At 51.1% G+C, this 21,114-nt stretch overlaps 1 protein-coding gene across 1 annotated transcript in view; it reads right to left on the minus strand.

Moving 5' to 3' along the window:
- Positions 1 to 364: 364 nt before the first annotated feature.
- The window catches only part of LOC135530886 (protein sidekick-2-like), a gene marked incomplete at its 3' end in the record, with an annotated part of 130,942 nt that continues 110,192 nt past the window's right edge, over positions 365 to 21,114 (minus strand). The window contains exons 40-43 of the mRNA XM_064959060.1: positions 20,894 to 21,058; positions 20,490 to 20,630; positions 12,782 to 12,926; positions 365 to 494 (exon numbers count right to left, since the gene is read on the minus strand). Coding sequence (XP_064815132.1) covers positions 365 to 494; positions 12,782 to 12,926; positions 20,490 to 20,630; positions 20,894 to 21,058 — 581 coding nt within the window. The remainder of the gene's footprint in view (positions 495 to 12,781; positions 12,927 to 20,489; positions 20,631 to 20,893; positions 21,059 to 21,114) is intronic.

Raw genomic sequence — 21,114 nt, forward strand, 5'->3', positions numbered from 1 at the left:
CAGTAACTGTACCTGTCGTCTACAGTAACTGTACCGGTCGTCTACAGTAACTCTACATGTCGTCTACAGTAACTGTACCTGTCGTCTACAGTAACTGTACCTGTCGTCTACAGTAACTGTACCGGTCGTCTACAGTAACTGTACCGGTCGTCTACAGTAACTCTACCTGTCGTCTACAGTAACTGTACCTGTCGTCTACAGTAACTGTACTGGTTGTCTACAGTAACTGTACCGGTCGTCTACAGTAACTCTACCTGTCGTCTACAGTAACTGTACCTGTCGTCTACAGTAACTGTACTGGTTGTCTACAGTAACTGTACCTGTCGTCTACAGTAGCTGTACCTGTAATCTACAGTAACTGTACCTGTGAGTCTGATATCTCAGAGTGCTTCTCAGTCAGGCTGCTGTTCTCTGCAGGGATCAGATCGTTATACTTGCTGCTGACATCTTCATCAGAGTAGTGTAGACTACCTGGACTGGGCCTCGGGGGAGACCTGGAGAGAGGAGGGGGGTAAAGATAAAGGGGGAGAGGGAAAGAGAGAGAGAAAATCAAGGTCAATTTTAAGTGTTCGACAACTTGGTATTGTTTCTCTGATACAGTCTTATCTCACAGTTGGAAAGTCAAACACAGCTCGTGAGGTTGGCAGCACAGCCCACTGAACACGAGGGTCACTGTCAACCATGAGTCACTTTTGTTGGTGTCCTGAATAGAAAACATTCAGTGACCATTCTCAGTCACGTAGACTACAGAATGTCTTCTACACTGTTCCAGCTTGCTGCTCATAGAACTCCAAGTTCTCCCGTTCCATTAAGTTGATTGGCTCGGCCTATTGGCTGTTTTCCATAATGTATTGTTGTTTGTTTCCTCAGTGCAGTCTCTTAGTCAGTCAGCCAGCCAGTCAGTCAGTCAGCCAGCCAGCCAGCCAGTCAGTCAGTCAGTCAGTCAGTCAGTCAGTCAGTCTGTCTGTCTGTCTGTCAGTCTCTCTGCCAGTATGTCTCTCTGCCAGTATGTCTCTCTGCCAGTCAGTCAATCTGTCAGTCAGTCAGTCAGTCTCTCTGCCAGTATGTCTCTCTGCCAGTCAGTCAGTCAGTCAATCTATCAGTCAGTCAGTCAGTCAGTCAGTCAGTCAGTCAGTCAGTCTATCAGTCAGTCAGTCAGTCAGACAGTCAGTCAGTCAGTCAGTCAGTCAGTCAATCTATCAGTCAGTCAGTCAGTCTTGAGGACAGCCTACAAAGTCTATAGTAGGAACTCAAGCAGCCAAGACCAGCCTCCCTCCAGTTCCTCATTGACATTCTATGTGCCTTAACATTCAACAGGCTTCCTTCTGCTTGTGTTCTGTTGAGAGTCAAGTTACACTTTATATAAGAGGTCAACACAATGCTGCTGCCTTAACATTCAACAGGCTTCCTTCTGCTTGTGTTCTGTTGAGAGTCAAGTTACACTTTATATAAGAGGTCAACACAACGCTGCTGCCTTAACATTCAACAGGCTTCCTTCTGCTTGTGTTCTGTTGAGAGTCAAGTTACACTTTATATAAGAGGTCAAGACAAATCTGCTGCTGTCAGTTATTATTGGTCAGGACAGACTCCCTGCTCCTCTGCTCCCCTGCTCCTCTGCTCCTCTGCTCCCCTGCTCCCCTGCTCCTCTGCTCCTTTGCTCCCCTGCTCCTCTGCTCCCCTGCTCCTCTGCTCCCCTGCTCCCCTGCTCCTCTGCTCCTTTGCTCCCCTGCTCCTCTGCTCCCCTGCTCCCCTGCTCCTCTGCTCCCCTGCTCCCCTGCTCCTCTGCTCCCCTGCTCCCCTGCTCCCCTGCTCCTCTGCTCCTCTGCTCCTTTGCACCCCTGCTCCTCTGCTCCCCTGCTCCTCTGCTCCCCTGCTCCCCTGCTCCTCTTGGCCCCCTGCTCCCCTGCTCCTCTGCTCCCCTGCTCCTCTGCTCCCCTGCTCCTCTGCTCCCCTGCTCCCCTGCTCCTCTTGGCCCCTGCTCCCCTGCTCCTCTGCTCCCCTGCTCCTCTGCTCCCCTGCTCCTCTGGTCCCTGCTCCCCTGCCCCCCTGCTCATCTGCTCCCCTGCTCCTCTGCTCCCCTGTTCCCCTGCTCCTCTGCTCCCCTGCTCCTCTGCTCCCCTGCTCCTCTGGTCCCCTGCTCCCCTGCTCCTCTGGTCCCCTGCTCCTCTGCTCCCCTGCTCCTCTGCTCCCCTGCTCCCCTGCTCCTCTGGTCCCCTGCTCCCCTGCTCCTCTGGTCCCCTGCTCCTCTGCTCCCCTGCTCCTCTGCTCCCCTGCTCCTCTGCTCCCCTTGTCCCCTGCTCCCCTGCTCCTCTGCTCCCCTGCTCCTTTTGGCCCCTGCTCCTCTGCTCCCCTGCTCCTCTGGCCCTCTTGGCACAGATCTCCTCTGAGACACATGGAGCAGCTCTGTGAGAGTTCTTAGTGCACATGGCACCCTATATTCCTTATAGTCCCTATATAGTGCACAACTTTAGACCAGAGACAATGGTAAAAAAAAAGTAGTGCACTATATAGGGAATAGGGTGCCATTTAGAACGCAAACAACGACTCATATATACACTAGATGAAAGACAGGAGCGCTGTTTTGAAGCCACCACGTCTCCATCTTGGCACTCCCCCAACCTAGTAAAAAAAAATATTTTGGAAGCTTAAGAAAAGCAGTTATTTTCTTCTATTACAGGCCCCTTAATACAGATACTATTAAATGCTATTATGTCCTTGAAACATTTCATTGAAATACTGTAGAATTCTAATGTATTCCAATGGCTCACCGGTGGCTTCTCATTGGCCAATACATAGCATGAGCAACCCAGGCTCTCTATACACCACTGTAGTCATACTTAGTTGTAGGGTGAGAACACTGAACACTGTCCTCCAGACAGACACTACATTAGGATGTTGATGGCAGAGCAGACCAGAGCAACGTTTCTGTGATGTTTGTTTAGGAAACACAGATAGTGTAGTTCTACTGGGTCTATCAGAGCTGGGGTAAACAACCTGTGGTATGGTTCTACTGGGCCTATCAGAGCTGGGGTAAACAACCTGTGGTATGGTTCTACTGGGCCTATCAGAGCTGGGGTAAACAACATGTGGTATGGTTCTACTGGGCCTATCAGAGCTGGGGTAAACAACACGTGGTATGGTTCTACTGGGCCTATCAGAGCTGGGGTAAACAACACGTGGTATGGTTCTACTGGGCCTATCAGAGCTGGGGTAAACAACACGTGGTATGGTTCTACTGGGCCTATCAGAGCTGGGGTAAACAACACGTGGTATGGTTCTACTGGGCCTATCAGAGCTGGGGTAAACAACACGTGGTATGGTTCTACTGGGCCTATCAGAGCTGGGGTAAACAACCTGTGGTATGGTTCTACTGGGCCTATCAGAGCTGGGGTAAACAACATGTGGTATGGTTCTACTGGGCCTATCAGAGCTGGGGTAAACAACATGTGGTATGGTTCTACTGGGCCTATCAGAGCTGGGGTAAACAACTCGTGGTATGGTTCTACTGGGCCTATCAGAGCTGGGGTAAACAACCCGTGGTATGGTTCTACTGGGTCTATCAGAGCTGGGGTAAACAACCCGTGGTATGGTTCTACTGGGCCTATCAGAGCTGGGGTAAACAACACGTGGTATGGTTCTACTGGGCCTATCAGAGCTGGGGTAAACAACCCGTGGTATGGTTCTACTGGGCCTATCAGAGCTGGGGTAAACAACCTGTGGTATGGTTCTACTGGGCCTATCAGAGCTGGGGTAAACAACCTGTGGTATGGTTCTACTGGGCCTATCAGAGCTGGGGTAAACAGCATGTGGTATGGTTCTACTGGGCCTATCAGAGCTGGGGTAAACAACCTGTGGTAAGGTTCTACTGGGCCTATCAGAGCTGGGGTAAACAACATGTGGTATGGTTCTACTGGGCCTATCAGTGCTGGGGTAAACAACCTGTGGTAAGGTTCTACTGGGCCTATCAGAGCTGGGGTAAACAACATGTGGTATGGTTCTACTGGGCCTATCAGTGCTGGGGTAAACAACCTGTGGTATGGTTCTACTGGACCTATCAGAGCTGGGGTAAACAACCTGTGGTATGGTTGGTCATGTGTTGCGGCGCGAAGCTAACGGACCTCGTGGTGGTTGAGATATTAGGATATAGTGTTAGGTTCAGAGTCCGATTCCTCGAGGGCAGCGCAGGGGAAACCGATTCCTCCAGCGCAGGGGAAACCGATTCCTCCAGGGCAGGGGAAACCGATTCCTCCAGGGCAGGGGAAACCGATTCCTCCAGGGCAGGGCAGGGGAAACCGATTCCTCCAGGGCAGGGCAGGGGAAACCGATTCCTCCGGGGCAGGGGAAACCGATTCCTTCAGGGCAGGGGAAACCGATTCCTCCAGGGCAGGGCAGGGGAAACCTATTCCTCCAGGGCAGGGGAAACCGATTCCTTCAGGGCAGGGGAAACCGATTCCTCCGGGGCAGGGGAAACCGATTCCTCCAGGGCAGGGGAAACCTATTCCTCCAGGGCAGGGGAAACCGATTCCTTCAGGGCAGGGGAAACCGATTCCTCCGGGGCAGGGTAGGGGAAACCGATTCCTCCGGGGCAGGGGAAACCGATTCCTCCAGGGCAGGGTAGGGGAAACCGATTCCTCCGGGGCAGGGGAAACCGATTCCTCCAGGGCAGGGGAAACCGATTCCTCCGGGGCAGGCGAAACCTATTCCTCCAGGGCAGGGGAAACCGATTCCTCCGGGGCAGGGTAGGGGAAACCGATTCCTCCGGGGCAGGGGAAACCGATTCCTCCAGGGCAGGGTAGGGGAAACCGATTCCTCCGGGGCAGGGGAAACCGATTCCTCCAGGGCAGGGGAAACCGATTCCTCCAGGGCAGGGGAAACCTATTCCTCCAGGGCAGGGGAAACCGATTCCTCCGGGGCAGGGGAAACCTATTCCTCCAGGGCAGGGGAAACCGATTCCTCCAGGGCAGGGGAAACCGATTCCTCCGGGGCAGGGGAAACCGATTCCTCCAGGGCAGGGGAAACCGATTCCTCCAGGGCAGGGGAAACCGATTCCTCCGGGGCAGGCGAAACCTATTCCTCCAGGGCAGGGGAAACCGATTCCTCCAGGGCAGGGGAAACCGATTCCTCCGGGGCAGGCGAAACCTATTCCTCCGGGGCAGGGGAAACCGATTCCTCCAGGGCAGGGGAAACCGATTCCTCCGGGGCAGGCGAAACCGATTCCTCCAGGGCAGGGGAAACCGATTCCTCCGGGGCAGGCGAAACCTATTCCTCCAGGGCAGGGGAAACCGATTCCTCCAGGGCAGGGGAAACCGATTCCTCCAGGGCAGGGGAAACCGATTCCTCCGGGGCAGGCGAAACCTATTCCTCCAGGGCAGGGGAAACCGATTCCTCCAGGGCAGGGGAAACCTATTCCTCCAGGGCAGGGGAAACCGATTCCTCCAGGGCAGGGGAAACCGATTCCTCCAGGGCAGGGGAAACCGATTCCTCCAGGGCAGGGGAAACCTATTCCTCCAGGGCAGGGGAAACCGATTCCTCCCGGGCAGGGGAAACCTATTCCTCCAGGGCAGGGGAAACCGATTCCTTCAGGGCAGGGGAAACCGATTCCTCCAGGGCAGGGGAAACCGATTCCTCCGGGGAAACCAGAGAGAGCCCGTGTCTCAAATGGCACCCTGTTCCATACGGGTCCTGGTCAAAAGAAGGGCACTATATAGGGAATAGATTGTTATTTGGGACCTAGACAGGGTGGTTCTACAGTGCACCCATTATGGAGGAATGTGTTAGATGGATGGAGGTCGGGTGGGGGGGTCCCTCCCTGACTGAGGAGGCCCGGGACAGAGATCAAAGGAACCAGCGCTGCATCCTGCCTCCCTTCTCTCTGAAGTGCTCCAGTCGGGTGCAGCTTCGTTAACGACCGGCTGCCCTGAGAGGGAGAGGGTGGGGTGAGGGTGGAGGGTGGGATGGAAGGAGGTAGAGGAGAGGGAGAGGGTGGGGTGGAGGGTGGGATGGAAGGAGGTAGAGGAGAGGGAGAGGGTGGGGTGAGGGTGGAGGATGGGATGGACGGAGGTAGAGGAGATGGAGAGGGTGGGGTGAGGGTGGAGGGTGGAGGATAGGATGGGAAGGAAGGAAGTAGAGGAGAGGGAGAGGGGAGTAGAAGTGATGGGGGAAGGCGGGAGGGGAGGAATTAGGAAATGGGTAGGGGGTACTGATCAATTATTTAAACTCTCTCTTTCCTATCGCCTCTGCATTTTAAGTAGCTCCTTCATCACAACTTCCCTCCTCCTCATGTCCTCCTCATGAGCCCAAATCCTTTTGTTGCCTTCACTCTTCCATAGACCATAAGTGTCTTCCAAACACCTCAGACAATCTCAATGATTTAGCCATTTCATGTGGCCTATGTAAAGGTCCCCTTGAAACCTGGTGCGTGAAAGATGGCACTGGGACAGAGCCGTCGTCTGTTTAATGTGGTTTAAATGGCTCTGCGGGACAAGCCGTGTCAGTCCCACCTCTTTTCACCTCACTGCACCAGGTTTAAATGGCTCTGCGGGACAAGCCGTGTCAGTCCCACCTCTTCCACCTCACTGCACCAGGTTTAAATTGCTCTGCGGGACAAGCCGTGTCAGTCCCACCTCTTCCACCTCACTGCACCAGGTTTAAATGGCTCTGCGGGACAAGCCGTGTCAGTCCCACCTCTTTTCACCTCACTGCACCAGGTTTAAATGGCTCTGCGGGACAAGCCGTGCCAGTCCCACCTCTTTTCACCTCACTGCACCAGGTTTAAATGGCTCTGCGGGACAAGCCGTCAGTCCCACCTCTTTTCACCTCACTGCACCAGGTTTAAATGGCTCTGCGGGACAAGCCGTGTCAGTCCCACCTCTTTTCACCTCACTGCACCAGGTTTAAATGGCTCTGCGGGACAAGCCGTGTCAGTCCCACCCATTTTCACCTCACTGCACCAGGTTTAAATGGCTCTGCGGGACAAGCCGTGTCAGTCCCACCTCTTTCCACCTCACTGCACCAGGTTTAAATGGCTCTGCGGGACAAGTCGTGTCAGTCCCACCTCTTTCCACCTCACTGCACCAGGTTTAAATGGCTCTGCGGGACAAGCCTTGTCAGTCCCACCTCTTCCACCTCACTGCACCAGGTTTAAATGGCTCTGAGGGACAAGCCATGTCAGTCCCACCTCTTTCCACCTCACTGCACCAGGTTTAAATGGCTCTGTGGGACAAGCCGTGCCAGTCCCACCTCTTTCCACCTCACTGCACCAGGTTCAAATGGCTCTGCGGGACAAGCCGTGCCAGTCCCACCTCTTTTCACCTCACTGCACCAGGTTTAAATGGCTCTGCGGGACAAGCAGTCAGTCCCAACTCTTTTCACCTCACTGCACCAGGTTTAAATGGCTCTGCGGGACAAGCCGTGCCAGTCCCACCTCTTTTCACCTCACTGCACCAGGTTTAAATGGCTCTGCGGGACAAGTCGTGTCAGTCCCACCTCTTTTCACCTCACTGCACCAGGTTTAAATGGCTCTGCGGGACAAGCCGTCAGTCCCACCTCTTTTCACCTCACTGCACCAGGTTTAAATGGCTCTGCGGGACAAGCCGTGTCAGTCCCACCTCTTTTCACCTCACTGCACCAGGTTTAAATGGCTCTTCGGGACAAGCCGTCAGTCCCACCTCTTTTCACCTCACTGCACCAGGTTTAAATGGCTCTGCGGGACAAGTCGTGTCAGTCCCACCTCTTTTCACCTCACTGCACCAGGTTTAAATGGCTCTGCGGGACAAGCCGTCAGTCCCACCTCTTTTCACCTCACTGCACCAGGTTTAAATGGCTCTGCGTGACAAGCCGTGTCAGTCCCACCTCTTTTCACCTCACTGCACCAGGTTTAAATGGCTCTGCGGGACAAGCCGTGTCAGTCCCACCCATTTTCACCTCACTGCACCAGGTTCAAATGGCTCTGCGGGACAAGCCGTGTCAGTCCCACCCATTTTCACCTCACTGCACCAGGTTCAAATGGCTCTGCGGGACAAGCCGTGTCAGTCCCACCCATTTTCACCTCACTGCACCAGGTTCAAATGGCTCTGCGGGACAAGCCGTGTCAGTCCCACCCATTTTCACCTCACTGCACCAGGTTTAAATGGCTCTGCGGGACAAGCCGTGTCAGTCCCACCCATTTTCACCTCACTACACCAGGTTTAAATGGCTCTGCGGGACAAGCCGTGCCAGTCCCACCTCTTTCCACCTCACTGCACCAGGTTTAAATGGCTCTGCGGGACAAGCCGTCAGTCCCACCTCTTTTCACCTCACTGCACCAGGTTTAAATGGCTCTGCGGGACAAGCCGTGTCAGTCCCACCTCTTTTCACCTCACTGCACCAGGTTTAAATGGCTCTGCGGGACAAGCCGTGTCAGTTCCACCCATTTTCACCTCACTGCACCAGGTTCAAATGGCTCTGCGGGACAAGCCGTGTCAGTCCCACCCATTTTCACCTCACTGCACCAGGTTCAAATGGCTCTGCGGGACAAGCCGTGTCAGTCCCACCCATTTTCACCTCACTGCACCAGGTTCAAATGGCTCTGCGGGACAAGCCGTGTCAGTCCCACCCATTTTCACCTCACTGCACCAGGTTTAAATGGCTCTGCGGGACAAGCCGTGTCAGTCCCACCCATTTTCACCTCACTACACCAGGTTTAAATGGCTCTGCGGGACAAGCCGTGCCAGTCCCACCTCTTTCCACCTCACTGCACCAGGTTTAAATGGCTCTGCGGGACAAGCCGTGCCAGTCCCACCTCTTTCCACCTCACTGCACCAGGTTTAAATGGCTCTGCGGGACAAGCCGTGCCAGTCCCACCTCTTTCCACCTCACTGCACCAGGTTTAAATGGCTCTGCGGGACAAGCCGTCAGTCCCACCTCTTTCCACCTCACTGCACCAGGTTTAAATGGCTCTGCGGGACAAGCCGTCAGTCCCACCTCTTTTCACCTCACTGCACCAGGTTTAAATGGCTCTGCGGGACAAGCCGTCAGTCCCACCTCTTCCACCTCACTGCACCAGGTTTAAATGGCTCTGCGGGACAAGCCGTCAGTCCCACCTCTTTTCACCTCACTGCACCAGGTTTAAATGGCTCTGCGGGACAAGCCGTCAGTCCCACCTCTTTTCACCTCACTGCACCAGGTTTAAATGGCTCTGCGGGACAAGCCGTGTCAGTCCCACCTCTTCCACCTCACTGCACCAGGTTTAAATGGCTCTAATCCCATATAAAGACAATGACGGGTTTCTGTACCTCATTAGTATTTTGTACAGTTTGATCTCACAAACCCTCTTTATATATCCCATTTAGCAGACGCTTTTGTCCAAAGCGACTTACAAGTCGGCTGGGGCCACTACTTTTACATATGGGTGGTCCCAGCGGGAATCGAACCCACGACGCTTGGCGTTGCAAGCGTCATGCTCTACCGACTGAGCCACACACTCTTTGGTTTGAGTTGTTGTAGCATGTCTCCGACGTTAAGCCCATGGATGTAAACTACTGATGTGAGGGAGCGAGAGAGACGGAAAGAGAAATGGAGAGAGAGACATGAAGAGATAAAGATAGATAGAGAGAGGGAGCGTGGTCTAGACCTTCAGAGATACAGACTCTACAGTAAACATCTCAGATCTCATCCTGTAAACATCTCAGACCTCATCCAGTAAACATCTCAGACCTCATCCTGGCCTTCAGCAGAACAGACTACAGTAAACATCTCAGACCTCATCCAGTAAACATCTCAGTCCTCATCCAGTAAACATCTCAGACCTCATCCTGTAAACATCTCAGACCTCATCCAGTAAACATCTCAGACCTCATCCTGTAAACATCTCAGGCCTCATCCTGTAAACATCTCAGACCTCATCCTGTAAACATCTCAGACCTCATCCTGGCCTTCAGCAGAACAGACTACAGTAAACATCTCAGACCTCATCCAGTAAACATCTCAGTCCTCATCCAGTAAACATCTCAGACCTCATCCTGTAAACATCTCAGACCTCATCCAGTAAACATCTCAGACCTCATCCTGTAAACATCTCAGGCCTCATCCTGTAAACATCTCAGACCTCATCCTGTAAACATCTCAGACCTCATCCAGTAAACATCTCAGACCTCATCCAGTAAACATCTCAGACCTCATCCAGTAAACATCTCAGGCCTCATCCTGTAAACATCTCAGACCTCATCCTGGCCTTCAACAGAACAGACTACAGTAAACATCTCAGACCTCATCCTGTAAACATCTCAGACCTCATCCAGTAAACATCTCAGACCTCATCCTGGCCTTCAGCAGAACAGACTACAGTAAACATCTCAGACCTCATCCAGTAAACATCTCAGTCCTCATCCAGTAAACATCTCAGACCTCATCCTGTAAACATCTCAGACCTCATCCAGTAAACATCTCAGACCTCATCCTGTAAACATCTCAGACCTCATCCTGTAAACATCTCAGACCTCATCCTGGCCTTCAGCAGAACAGACTACAGTAAACATCTCAGACCTCATCCAGTAAACATCTCAGTCCTCATCCAGTAAACATCTCAGACCTCATCCTGTAAACATCTCAGACCTCATCCAGTAAACATCTCAGACCTCATCCTGTAAACATCTCAGGCCTCATCCTGTAAACATCTCAGACCTCATCCTGTAAACATCTCAGACCTCATCCAGTAAACATCTCAGACCTCATCCAGTAAACATCTCAGACCTCATCCAGTAAACATCTCAGGCCTCATCCTGTAAACATCTCAGACCTCATCCTGGCCTTCAACAGAACAGACTACAGTAAACATCTCAGACCTCATCCTGTAAACATCTCAGACCTCATCCAGTAAACATCTCAGACCTCATCCTGGCCTTCAACAGAACAGACTACAGTAAACATCTCAGACCTCATCCAGTAAACATCTCAGACCTCATCCTGTAAACATCTCAGACCTCATCCTGTAAACATCTCAGACCTCATCCAGTAAACATCTCAGACCTCATCCAGTAAACATCTCAGACCTCATCCTGGCCTTCAACAGAACAGACTACAGTAAACATCTCAGAACTCATCCTGTAAACATCTCAGACCTCATCCTGTAAACATCTCAGAACTCATCCAGTAAACATCTCAGACCTCATCCTGGCCTTCAACAGAACAGACTACAGTAAACATCTCAGGCCTCATCCAGTAAACATCTCAGACCTCATCCTGTAAACATCTCAGACCTCATCCTGTAAACATCTCAGACCTCATCCTGGCCTTCAGCAGAACAGACTACAGTAAACATCTCAGACCTCATCCAGTAAACATCTCAGACCTCATCCAGTAAACATCTCAGACCTCATCCTGGCCTTCAGCAGAACAGACTACAGTAAACATCTCAGAACTCATCCAGTAAACATCTCAGACCTCATCCTGGCCTTTAGCAGAACAGACTACAGTAAACATCTCAGGCCTCATCCAGTAAACATCTCAGACCTCATCCTGTAAACATCTCAGACCTCATCCTGTAAACATCTCAGACCTCATCCTGGCCTTCAGCAGAACAGACTACAGTAAACATCTCAGACCTCATCCAGTAAACATCTCAGACCTCATCCTGGCCTTCAACAGAACAGACATTACGGTGGAGAAAATCAATGACCGAACAGATGTTTTTCTGCTTTACTTTATGTTCTTGATGACTCAGGGGCCCCTAGAAGGAAACGGTCATTTTCCTCGACCTGCAATCCTGAAATAACTTTAGAATATGTGAACAGTGAACATGGTTAGTTACCCCAGTCATTGGCCATGAAAAGCAACCCACAGGCCCTGGCTCTATCTGTCTATTCATTGAGTTCAGACTTAATCAACAGAGAGAGGTCTTCCATGAGGATAATCTTTAAAGGGTTTTGTGTCCGTTGATCAGTCTGCCTTACCCCCTCTCCTTCCTTCTCTCTCCTCCTGCCTTACCCCCTCTCCTTCCTCCTCTCTCCCCCTGCCTTACCTCCCTCTCCTCCTCCTCTCTGCCCCTGCATTACCACCCTTCCCCCGCCTCTCTGCCCCTGCCTTAACCCCTCTCATTCCTCCTCTCTCCCCCTGCCTTACCCCCCTCCTTCCTCCTCTCTCACTGCACAACCCCTCTTCCCCCTCCTCTCTCCCCCTGCCTTACAACAGAACAGAACCCATGATGGAGCAGATGCTGAATGTATAATTGGTTCATCAGACTGTATAACAGCTAATCCATCACTCCATCCATCCTGTGGTTGTTATTGTCTGAAGATAAAGAGGCATGTTTCAACTGCAGTTGATCTCCTGAATAATCTTCTTCCTAATCAATAAGTATGCACTGAGCATGTGAGCTTTAATCTCAGCCATGACCCCTCAAAATGAGAGCTATTATCTCAGCCATGACCCTCAGAATGAGAGCTATTATCTCAGCCATGACCCTCAGAATGAGAACCTCAGCCATGACCCTCAGAATAAGAACCTCAGCCATGACCCTCAGAATAGATGGTTTATTGTGAAACATGGGGCCGTTTGGTAGCCTAGTGGTTAGAGTGTTGGACTGGTAACTGAAAGGTTGCAAGATCAAATCCCTGAGCTGACAAGGTAAAAATCTGTCGTTCTGTCCCTGAACAAGGCAGTTAACCCACTGTTCCATCATTGTAAATACGAATTTGTTCTTAACATGACCCTCAGAATAGATGGTTTACTGTGAAACATGACCCTCAGAATAGATGTCATGCAGAAATCGTGTGTGTGTGTGCTCACGCATGTGTGTGTTACTGACCGTGTGTAGATGCCGTTCTTGCGGCAGAAGGAGTTCTTGACTGACAGGCGTCTGTTGTTGAGTTCCAGGGCGGGGAAACGGCCCTCGTCCAGCCTGACCATCTCCCCATGGGACAGGGGCAGGGAGGTGCTGTTACTGTGGCTCCCTAGGTGGGGGTAAGAGGACACTGGGAGAAGGTTAGTCCATTGTAGGGGCAGGGCACACACACAAGCTCAATGCCTTCTATGCTCGCTTCGAGGAAAGCAACACTGAACCATGCATGGGAGCAAACGCTGTTCCAAATGACTGTGTGATCACGCTCTCAATAGCCGATGAGAGTAAAACCTTTTAACAGGTTAACATTCACAAGGCTGCAGGGCCAGACAGATTACCAGGACACGTACTCAGAGCGCTGACCAACTGGCAAGTATCTTCACTGACCTTTTCCACCTCTCCCTGACCCAGTCTATAATACATACATGTTTCAAGCAGACCACCATAGTCCCTGTGCCCAGAAGGACTACATGACCATCGCCCCAGAGCACTCACGTCGGTAGCGCTGCAATGTGTTTTGAAAGGCTGGTCATGGCTCACATCAACAACATCAATGATTTAGCACTAAGGTTAATCAGCAGTCTCACTATAAAACCTTTAGTGTTAGAGACTCTACTGAGGTGCTGATCCAACAAAACCATGTTTTGACTGACCCACAGGCCCAAATATATACCCTCATATACAGTATAAATCAATCAAATTCAATCAAATGTATTTATTAGGCCCTTCTAACATTAGCTGATGTCACAAAGTGCTGTACAGAAACCCAGCCTAAAACCCCAAACAGCAAGCAATGCAGGTGTAGAAGCACAGTGGCTAGGAAAAACTCCCTAGAAAGGCAGGAACCTAGGAAGAAACCTAGAGAGGAACCAGGCTATGAGGGGTGGCCAGTCCTTTTCTGGCTGTGCCGGGTGGAGATTATAACAGAACATGGCCAAGAACATGGCAGGGTAAAATAACAATTACAGTAGTTGTCGAGGGTGCAACAGGTCAGTACATTAGGAGTAAATGTCAGTTGGCTTTTCATAGCCGATCATTCAGAGTATCTCTACCGCTCAAGAGAGTTGAAAACAGCAGGTCTGTGACAGATAGCACGTCCGGTGAACAGGTCAGGGTTCCCTAGCCGCCGGCAGAACAGTTGAGGTGTAGAGGCAGGGTTTAGGGGGCAGTGACCTCTCCTCTCTCTTCCTCCTGGCTGGTTAGTGTGACTCACCATGCTGGTGCCTGGTCCTGGTGGTGAGTTTGGACCACAGTAAAACAAACAACTTGTCAGTGGTACAAAACGTCTGTGTTTCCAGGGGTGGCTGGGGGGTAGCTGGGGGTGCAGGCTCTAAAAGGGGCTCTTTGTGTCACAGACAAACACTGTCATTGTCTCTCCTGGACCAGCCAGAGCCCTGTTGACTGACCCTTGACCCCTACAGGACCCCTGGACACTGCAGGACCACTCTCAACACCATACTAAACACTAACGGGGCGTTAAAAGGTAATGATGTGAGATCACGGCAGGCTTGACCTCTCTTCCACTCCTTCCTCTCTCCTGTTTCTCTCCACCTCTGTTCCTCTCCTTCCTCTCTCATGTTTCTCTCCACCTCTCTTCCTCTCCTTCCTCTCTCATGTTTCTCTCCACCTCTCTTCCTCTCCTTCCTCTCTCCTGTTTCTCTCCACCTCTCTTCCTCTCCTTCCTCTCTCCTGTTTCTCTCCACCTCTCTTCCTCTCCTTCCTCTCTCCTGTTTCTCTCCACCTCTCTTCCTCTCCTTCCTCTCTCCTGTTTCTCTCCACCTCTCTTCCACTCCTTCCTCTCTCCTGTTTCTCTCCACCTCTCTTCCACTCCTTCCTCTCTCCTGTTTCTCTCCACCTCTCTTCCTCTCCTTCCTCTCTCCTGTTTCTCTCCACCTCTGTACCACTCCTTCCTCTCTCCTGTTTCTCTCCACCTCTCTTCCTCTCCTTCCTCTCTCCTGTTTCTCTCCACCTCTCTTCCTCTCCTTCCTCTCTCCTGTTTCTCTCCACCTCTGTTCAACTCCTTCCTCTCTCCTGTTTCTCTCCACCTCTCTTCCTCTCCTTCCTCTCTCCTGTTTCTCTCCACCTCTCTTCCTCTCCTTCCTCTCTCCTGTTTCTCTCCACCTCTGTTCAACTCCTTCCTCTCTCCTGTTTCTCTCCACCTCTCTTCCTCTCCTTCCTCTCTCCTGTTTCTCTCCACCTCTCCTTCCTCTCTCCTGTTTCTCTCCACCTCTGTTCCACTCCTTCCTCTCTCCTGTTTCTCTCCACCTCTCTTCCTCTCCTTCCTCTCTCCTGTTTCTCTCCACCTCTCTTCCTCTCCTTCCTCTCTCCTGTTTCTCTCCACCTCTGTTCAACTCCTTCCTCTCTCCTGTTTCTCTCCACCTCTCTTCCTCTCCTTCCTCTCTCCTGTTTCTCTCCACCTCTCTTCCTCTCCTTCCTCTCTCCTGTTTCTCTCTACCTCTGTTCAACTCCTTCCTCTCTCCTGTTTCTCTCCACCTCTCTTCCTCTCCTTCCTCTCTCCTGTTTCTCTCCACCTCTCCTTCCTCTCTCCTGTTTCTCTCCACCTCTCTTCCTCTCCTTCCTCTCTCCTGTTTCTCTCCACCTCTCCACCTCTCCTTCCTCTCTCCTGTTTCTCTCCACCTCTCTTCCTCTCCTTCCTCTCTCCTGTTTCTCTCCACCTCTCTTCCTCTCCTTCCTCTCTCCCGTTTGTCTCCACCTCTCTTCCTCTTCTTCCTCTCTCCTGTTTCTCTCCACCTCTCTTCCTCTCCTTCCTTTCTCCTGTTTCTCTCCACCTCTCTTCCTCTCCTTCCTCTATCCTGTTTCTCTTCACCTCTCTTCTTCTCCTTCCTCTCTCCTGTTTCTCTCCACCTCTCTTCCTCTCCTTCCTCTCTCCTGTTTCTCTCCACCTCTCTTCCTCTCCTTCCTCTCTCCTGTTTCTCTCCACCTCTCTTCCTCTCCTTCCTCTATCCTGTTTCTCTTCACCTCTCTTCCTCTCCTTCCTCTCTCCTGTTTCTCTCCACATCTCTTCCTCTCTCCTGTTCCTCTCCTTCCTCTCTCCTGTTTCTCTCCACCTCTCTTCCTCTCCTTCCTCTCTCCTGTTTCTCTCCACCTCTCTTCCTCTCCTTCCTCTCTCCTGTTTCTCTCCACCTCTCTTCCTCTCCTTCCTCTCTCCTGTTTCTCTCCACCTCTGTTCAACTCCTTCCTCTCTCCTGTTTCTCTCCACCTCTCTTCCTCTCCTTCCTCTCTCCTGTTTCTCTCCACCTCTCTTCCTCTCCTTCCTCTCTCCTGTTTCTCTCCACCTCTGTTCAACTCCTTCCTCTCTCCTGTTTCTCTCCACCTCTCTTCCTCTCCTTCCTCTCTCCTGTTTCTCTCCACCTCTCCTTCCTCTCTCCTGTTTCTCTCCACCTCTGTTCCACTCCTTCCTCTCTCCTGTTTCTCTCCACTCTCTTCCTCTCCTTCCTCTCTCCTGTTTCTCTCCACCTCTCTTCCTCTCCTTCCTCTCTCCTGTTTCTCTCCACCTCTGTTCAACTCCTTCCTCTCTCCTGTTTCTCTCCACCTCTCTTCCTCTCCTTCCTCTCTCCTGTTTCTCTCCACCTCTCTTCCTCTCCTTCCTCTCTCCTGTTTCTCTCTACCTCTGTTCAACTCCTTCCTCTCTCCTGTTTCTCTCCACCTCTCTTCCTCTCCTTCCTCTCTCCTGTTTCTCTCCACCTCTCCTTCCTCTCTCCTGTTTCTCTCCACCTCTCTTCCTCTCCTTCCTCTCTCCTGTTTCTCTCCACCTCTCCACCTCTCCTTCCTCTCTCCTGTTTCTCTCCACCTCTCTTCCTCTCCTTCCTCTCTCCTGTTTCTCTCCACCTCTCTTCCTCTCCTTCCCTCTCTCCCGTTTGTCTCCACCTCTCTTCCTCTTCTTCCTCTCTCCTGTTTCTCTCCACCTCTCTTCCTCTCCTTCCTTTCTCCTGTTTCTCTCCACCTCTCTTCCTCTCCTTCCTCTATCCTGTTTCTCTTCACCTCTCTTCTTCTCCTTCCTCTCTCCTGTTTCTCTCCACCTCTCTTCCTCTCCTTCCTCTCTCCTGTTTCTCTCCACCTCTCTTCCTCTCCTTCCTCTCTCCTGTTTCTCTCCACCTCTCTTCCTCTCCTTCCTCTATCCTGTTTCTCTTCACCTCTCTTCCTCTCCTTCCTCTCTCCTGTTTCTCTCCACATCTCTTCCTCTCTCCTGTTCCTCTCCTTCCTCTCTCCTGTTTCTCTCCACCTCTCTTCCTCTCCTTCCTCTCTCCTGTTTCTCTCCACTCTCTTCCTCTCCTTCCTCTCTCCTGTTTCTCTCCACCTCTCTTCCTCTCCTTCCTCTCTCCTGTTTCTCTCCACCTCTCTTCCTCTCCTTCCTCTCTCCTGTTTCTCTCCACCTCTCTTCCTCTCCTTCCTCTCTCCTGTTTCTCTCCACCTCTCTTCCTTTCCTTCCTCTCTCATGTTTCTCTCCACCTCTCTTCCTCTCTCCTGTTTCTCTCCACCTCTCTTCCTCTCCTTCCTCTCTCCTGTTTCTCTCCACCTCTGTTCCTCTCCTTCCTCTCTCCTGTTTCTCTCCACCTCTCTTCCACTCCTTCCTCTCTCCTGTTTCTCTCCACCTCTCTTCCTCTCTCCTGTTTCTCTCCACCTCTCTTCCTCTCCTTCCTCTCTCCTGTTTCTCTCCACCTCTGTTCCTCTCCTTCCTCTCTCCTGTTTCTCTCCACCTCTGTTCCACTCCTTCCTCTCTCCTGTTTCTCTCCACCTCTCTTCCTCTCCTTCCTCTCTCCTGTTTCTCTCCACCTCTGTTCCACTCCTTCCTCTCTCCTGTTTCTCTCCACCTCTCTTCCTCTCCTTCCTCTCTCCTGTTTCTCTCCACCTCTCTTCCTCTCCTTCCTCTCTCCTGTTTGTCTCCACCTCTCTTCCTCTCCTTCCTCTCTCCTGTTTGTTTCCACCTCTGTTCCACTCCTTCCTCTCTCCTGTTTCTCTCCACCTCTCTTCCTCTCCTTCCTCTCTCCTGTTTTTCTCCACCACTCTTCCTCTCCTTCCTCTCTCCTGTTTCTCTCCACCTCTCCTTCCTCTCTCCTGTTTCTCTCCACCTCTCTTCCTCTCCTTCCTCTCTCCTGTTTCTCTCCACCTCTGTTCCTCTCCTTCCTCTCTCCTGTTTCTCTCCACCTCTCTTCCACTCCTTCCTCTCTCCTGTTTCTCTCCACCTCTCTTCCTCTCTCCTGTTTCTCTCCACCTCTCTTCCTCTCCTTCCTCTCTCCTGTTTCTCTCCACCTCTGTCCCTCTCCTTCCTCTCTCCTGTTTCTCTCCACCTCTGTTCCACTCCTTCCTCTCTCCTGTTTCTCTCCACCTCTCTTCCTCTCCTTCCTCTCTCCTGTTTCTCTCCACCTCTCTTCCTCTCCTTCCTCTCTCCTGTTTCTCTCCACCTCTGTTCCACTCCTTCCTCTCTCCTGTTTCTCTCCACCTCTCTTCCTCTCCTTCCTCTCTCCTGTTTCTCTCCACCTCTGTCCCTCTCCTTCCTCTCTCCTGTTTCTCTCCACCTCTGTTCCACTCCTTCCTCTCTCCTGTTTCTCTCCACCTCTGTCCCTCTCCTTCCTCTCTCCTGTTTCTCTCCACCTCTGTTCCACTCCTTCCTCTCTCCTGTTTCTCTCCACCTCTCTTCCTCTCCTTCCTCTCTCCTGTTTCTCTCCACCTCTCTTCCTCTCCTTCCTCTCTCCTGTTTCTCTCCACCTCTCCTTCCTCTCTCCTGTTTCTCTCCACCTCTCTTCCTCTCCTTCCTCTCTCCTGTTTCTCTCCACCTCTCTTCCTCTCCTTCCTCTCTCCTGTTTCTCTCCACCTCTCTTCCTCTCCTTCCTCTCTCCTGTTTCTCTCCACCTCTCTTCCTCTCTCCTTTTTCTCTCCACCTCTCTTCCTCTCCTTCCTCTCTCCTGTTTCTCTCCACCTCTGTTCCTCTCCTTCCTCTCTCCTGTTTCTCTCCACCTCTCTTCCTCTCTCCTGTTTCTCTCCACCTCTCTTCCTCTCCTTCCTCTCTCCTGTTTCTCTCCACCTCTGTCCCTCTCCTTCCTCTCTCCTGTTTCTCTCCACCTCTGTTCCACTCCTTCCTCTCTCCTGTTTCTCTCCACCTCTCTTCCTCTCCTTCCTCTCTCCTGTTTCTCTCCACCTCTCTTCCTCTCCTTCCTCTCTCCTGTTTCTCTCCACCTCTCTTCCTCTCCTTCCTCTCTCCTGTTTCTCTCCACTTGTCTTCCTCTCCTTCCTCTCTCCTGTTTCTCTCCACCTCTCCTTCCTCTCTCCTGTTTCTCTCCACCTCTCTTCCTCTCCTTCCTCTCTCCTGTTTCTCTCCACCTCTCTTCCTCTCCTTCCTCTCTCCTGTTTCTCTCCACCTCTCTTCCTTTCCTTCCTCTCTCATGTTTCTCTCCACCTCTCTTCCTCTCTCCTGTTTCTCTCCACCTCTGTTCCTCTCCTTCCTCTCTCCTGTTTCTCTCCACCTCTGTTCCTCTCCTTCCTCTCTCCTGTTTCTCTCCACCGCTCTTCCTCTCCTTCCTCTCTCCTGTTTCTCTCCACCTCTCTTCCTCTCCTTCCTCTCTCCTGTTTCTCTCCACCTCTCTTCCTCTCCTTCCTCTTTCCTGTTTCTCTCCACCTCTCTTTCTCTCCATCCCTGTGAGTTCTAACAGGTCGTTATCAAGTGATTATTTTACTGGATTTGGCCATCAGTGCAGAGGAGGAGCAGCGACAGTCAACCCGTGATGCCAGAGTCCAACAGTGATGTAACCTGGGATGACTCAGCAGAGCGTCTGTCTGGCAATGTGGGGTCAGTGAAAGAAGTCACACACAGTGTACTGACTGGATGACTATTGGCTTAAACATCAGAACAAACCCTGGACACTCACACTGGCAGATCGATACCCATTCTTTCTAAACAGGGAACAATAATGACCTCTCGTCTCTCATTTTCCTGTCTACCTGTGCTTATGTAAGGCACTTTGTGACAACTGTTACTGTTAAATGGGCTAGAACTGAATTTGATAGTGCTTTTAGCTTGGTCTTCTATTACAATGGTCATGCAGTATTTTTCCTATTGTATAAATAGTTTTCAGATGTTCCAATCACAACTGATGACTCTGGGCTATTCTCCTTACGGGCCAGCTTCTCAGACACAGATTAAAACTAGTCCTGGGCTGAAAGATCAATGGTGAATCTCCATCAAAACATGTTTTGTTGTTGTCCAGAACTAGTCTTAATCTGTGTCCGGGAAACCACCCCTCAAAAGTATCAATAACTTGGGAATGGAATGTTGGGATTGGAATGTTGGGAATGGAATGTTGAGAATGGTATGTTGAGAATGGAATGTTGAGAATGGAATATTGGGAATGGAATGGGAATGGGAATGTTGAGAATGGAATATTGGGAATGGAATGTTGGGAATGGAATGTTGGGAATGGAATGTTGAGAATGGAATGTTGAGAATGGAATATTGGGAATGGAATGTTGGGAATTGAATATTGGGAATGGGAATGTTGAGAATGGAATATTAGGAATGGAATGTTGGGAATGGAATGTTGAGAATTGAATATTGGGGATGGAATATTAGGAATGGAATATTGGGAAAGGAACAAAGAGTTGAAAGAAACACGAATCAGAGAGGACAGTTATATATGGAGCAATTCTCTGTGTTGTCTACCTGAGTCAGCCTTCTTGGTGTACTTCTTACTCTGGCCCCTGATGATGAGGATGAAGACGAGGAGGAGGATGAAGATTAGGCCCACCAGAGCGATGACCACCAGGAACCACCACTCTTCATAGAAGGGAGACACTTTCTGGGCTGGAGATGAGAGTCACAAGAGAGCTAGATAACAGATTTCTGTACATAGAGGAAGAACAAGTCACGAACTAAACCTATACTGTATGCGCTGGCTTCCCGGATCTAGATGAAGACAAGTACAGAGTTAAAATGTAAGTCAAATAGAAATTCCACTGGTTAAAATAGTTTTTGTCCTGGAATAGGCTCAATCAGGTCTGGGAAAGGCATCCATATGTATGTTGTAATATTCAGACATATATTATAACTGAACAAGCATAACTAACCAGAGATAGAGGGTGAAGGAGCACTGGGGGAGCCATAGCCGTAGTCGTTGACCCCAATGACCCGGAAGTCATAAGTAACCCCTTCTCTCAGCATGTCCAGGTTCAGTGTGTATGATGTCACTTCCTTTGGAATGTCTTTGATGAGGATATCCCACAGTCCTTCATCTAGAGGGGAGCAGGAAATACAGAGTGTTTGATTGAGCCTGCCTGGAGTCCCAGAT

Source organism: Oncorhynchus masou, unplaced genomic scaffold (genome assembly GCF_036934945.1).
Source record: "Oncorhynchus masou masou isolate Uvic2021 unplaced genomic scaffold, UVic_Omas_1.1 unplaced_scaffold_1451, whole genome shotgun sequence".
Lineage (NCBI taxonomy): Eukaryota > Metazoa > Chordata > Actinopteri > Salmoniformes > Salmonidae > Oncorhynchus > Oncorhynchus masou.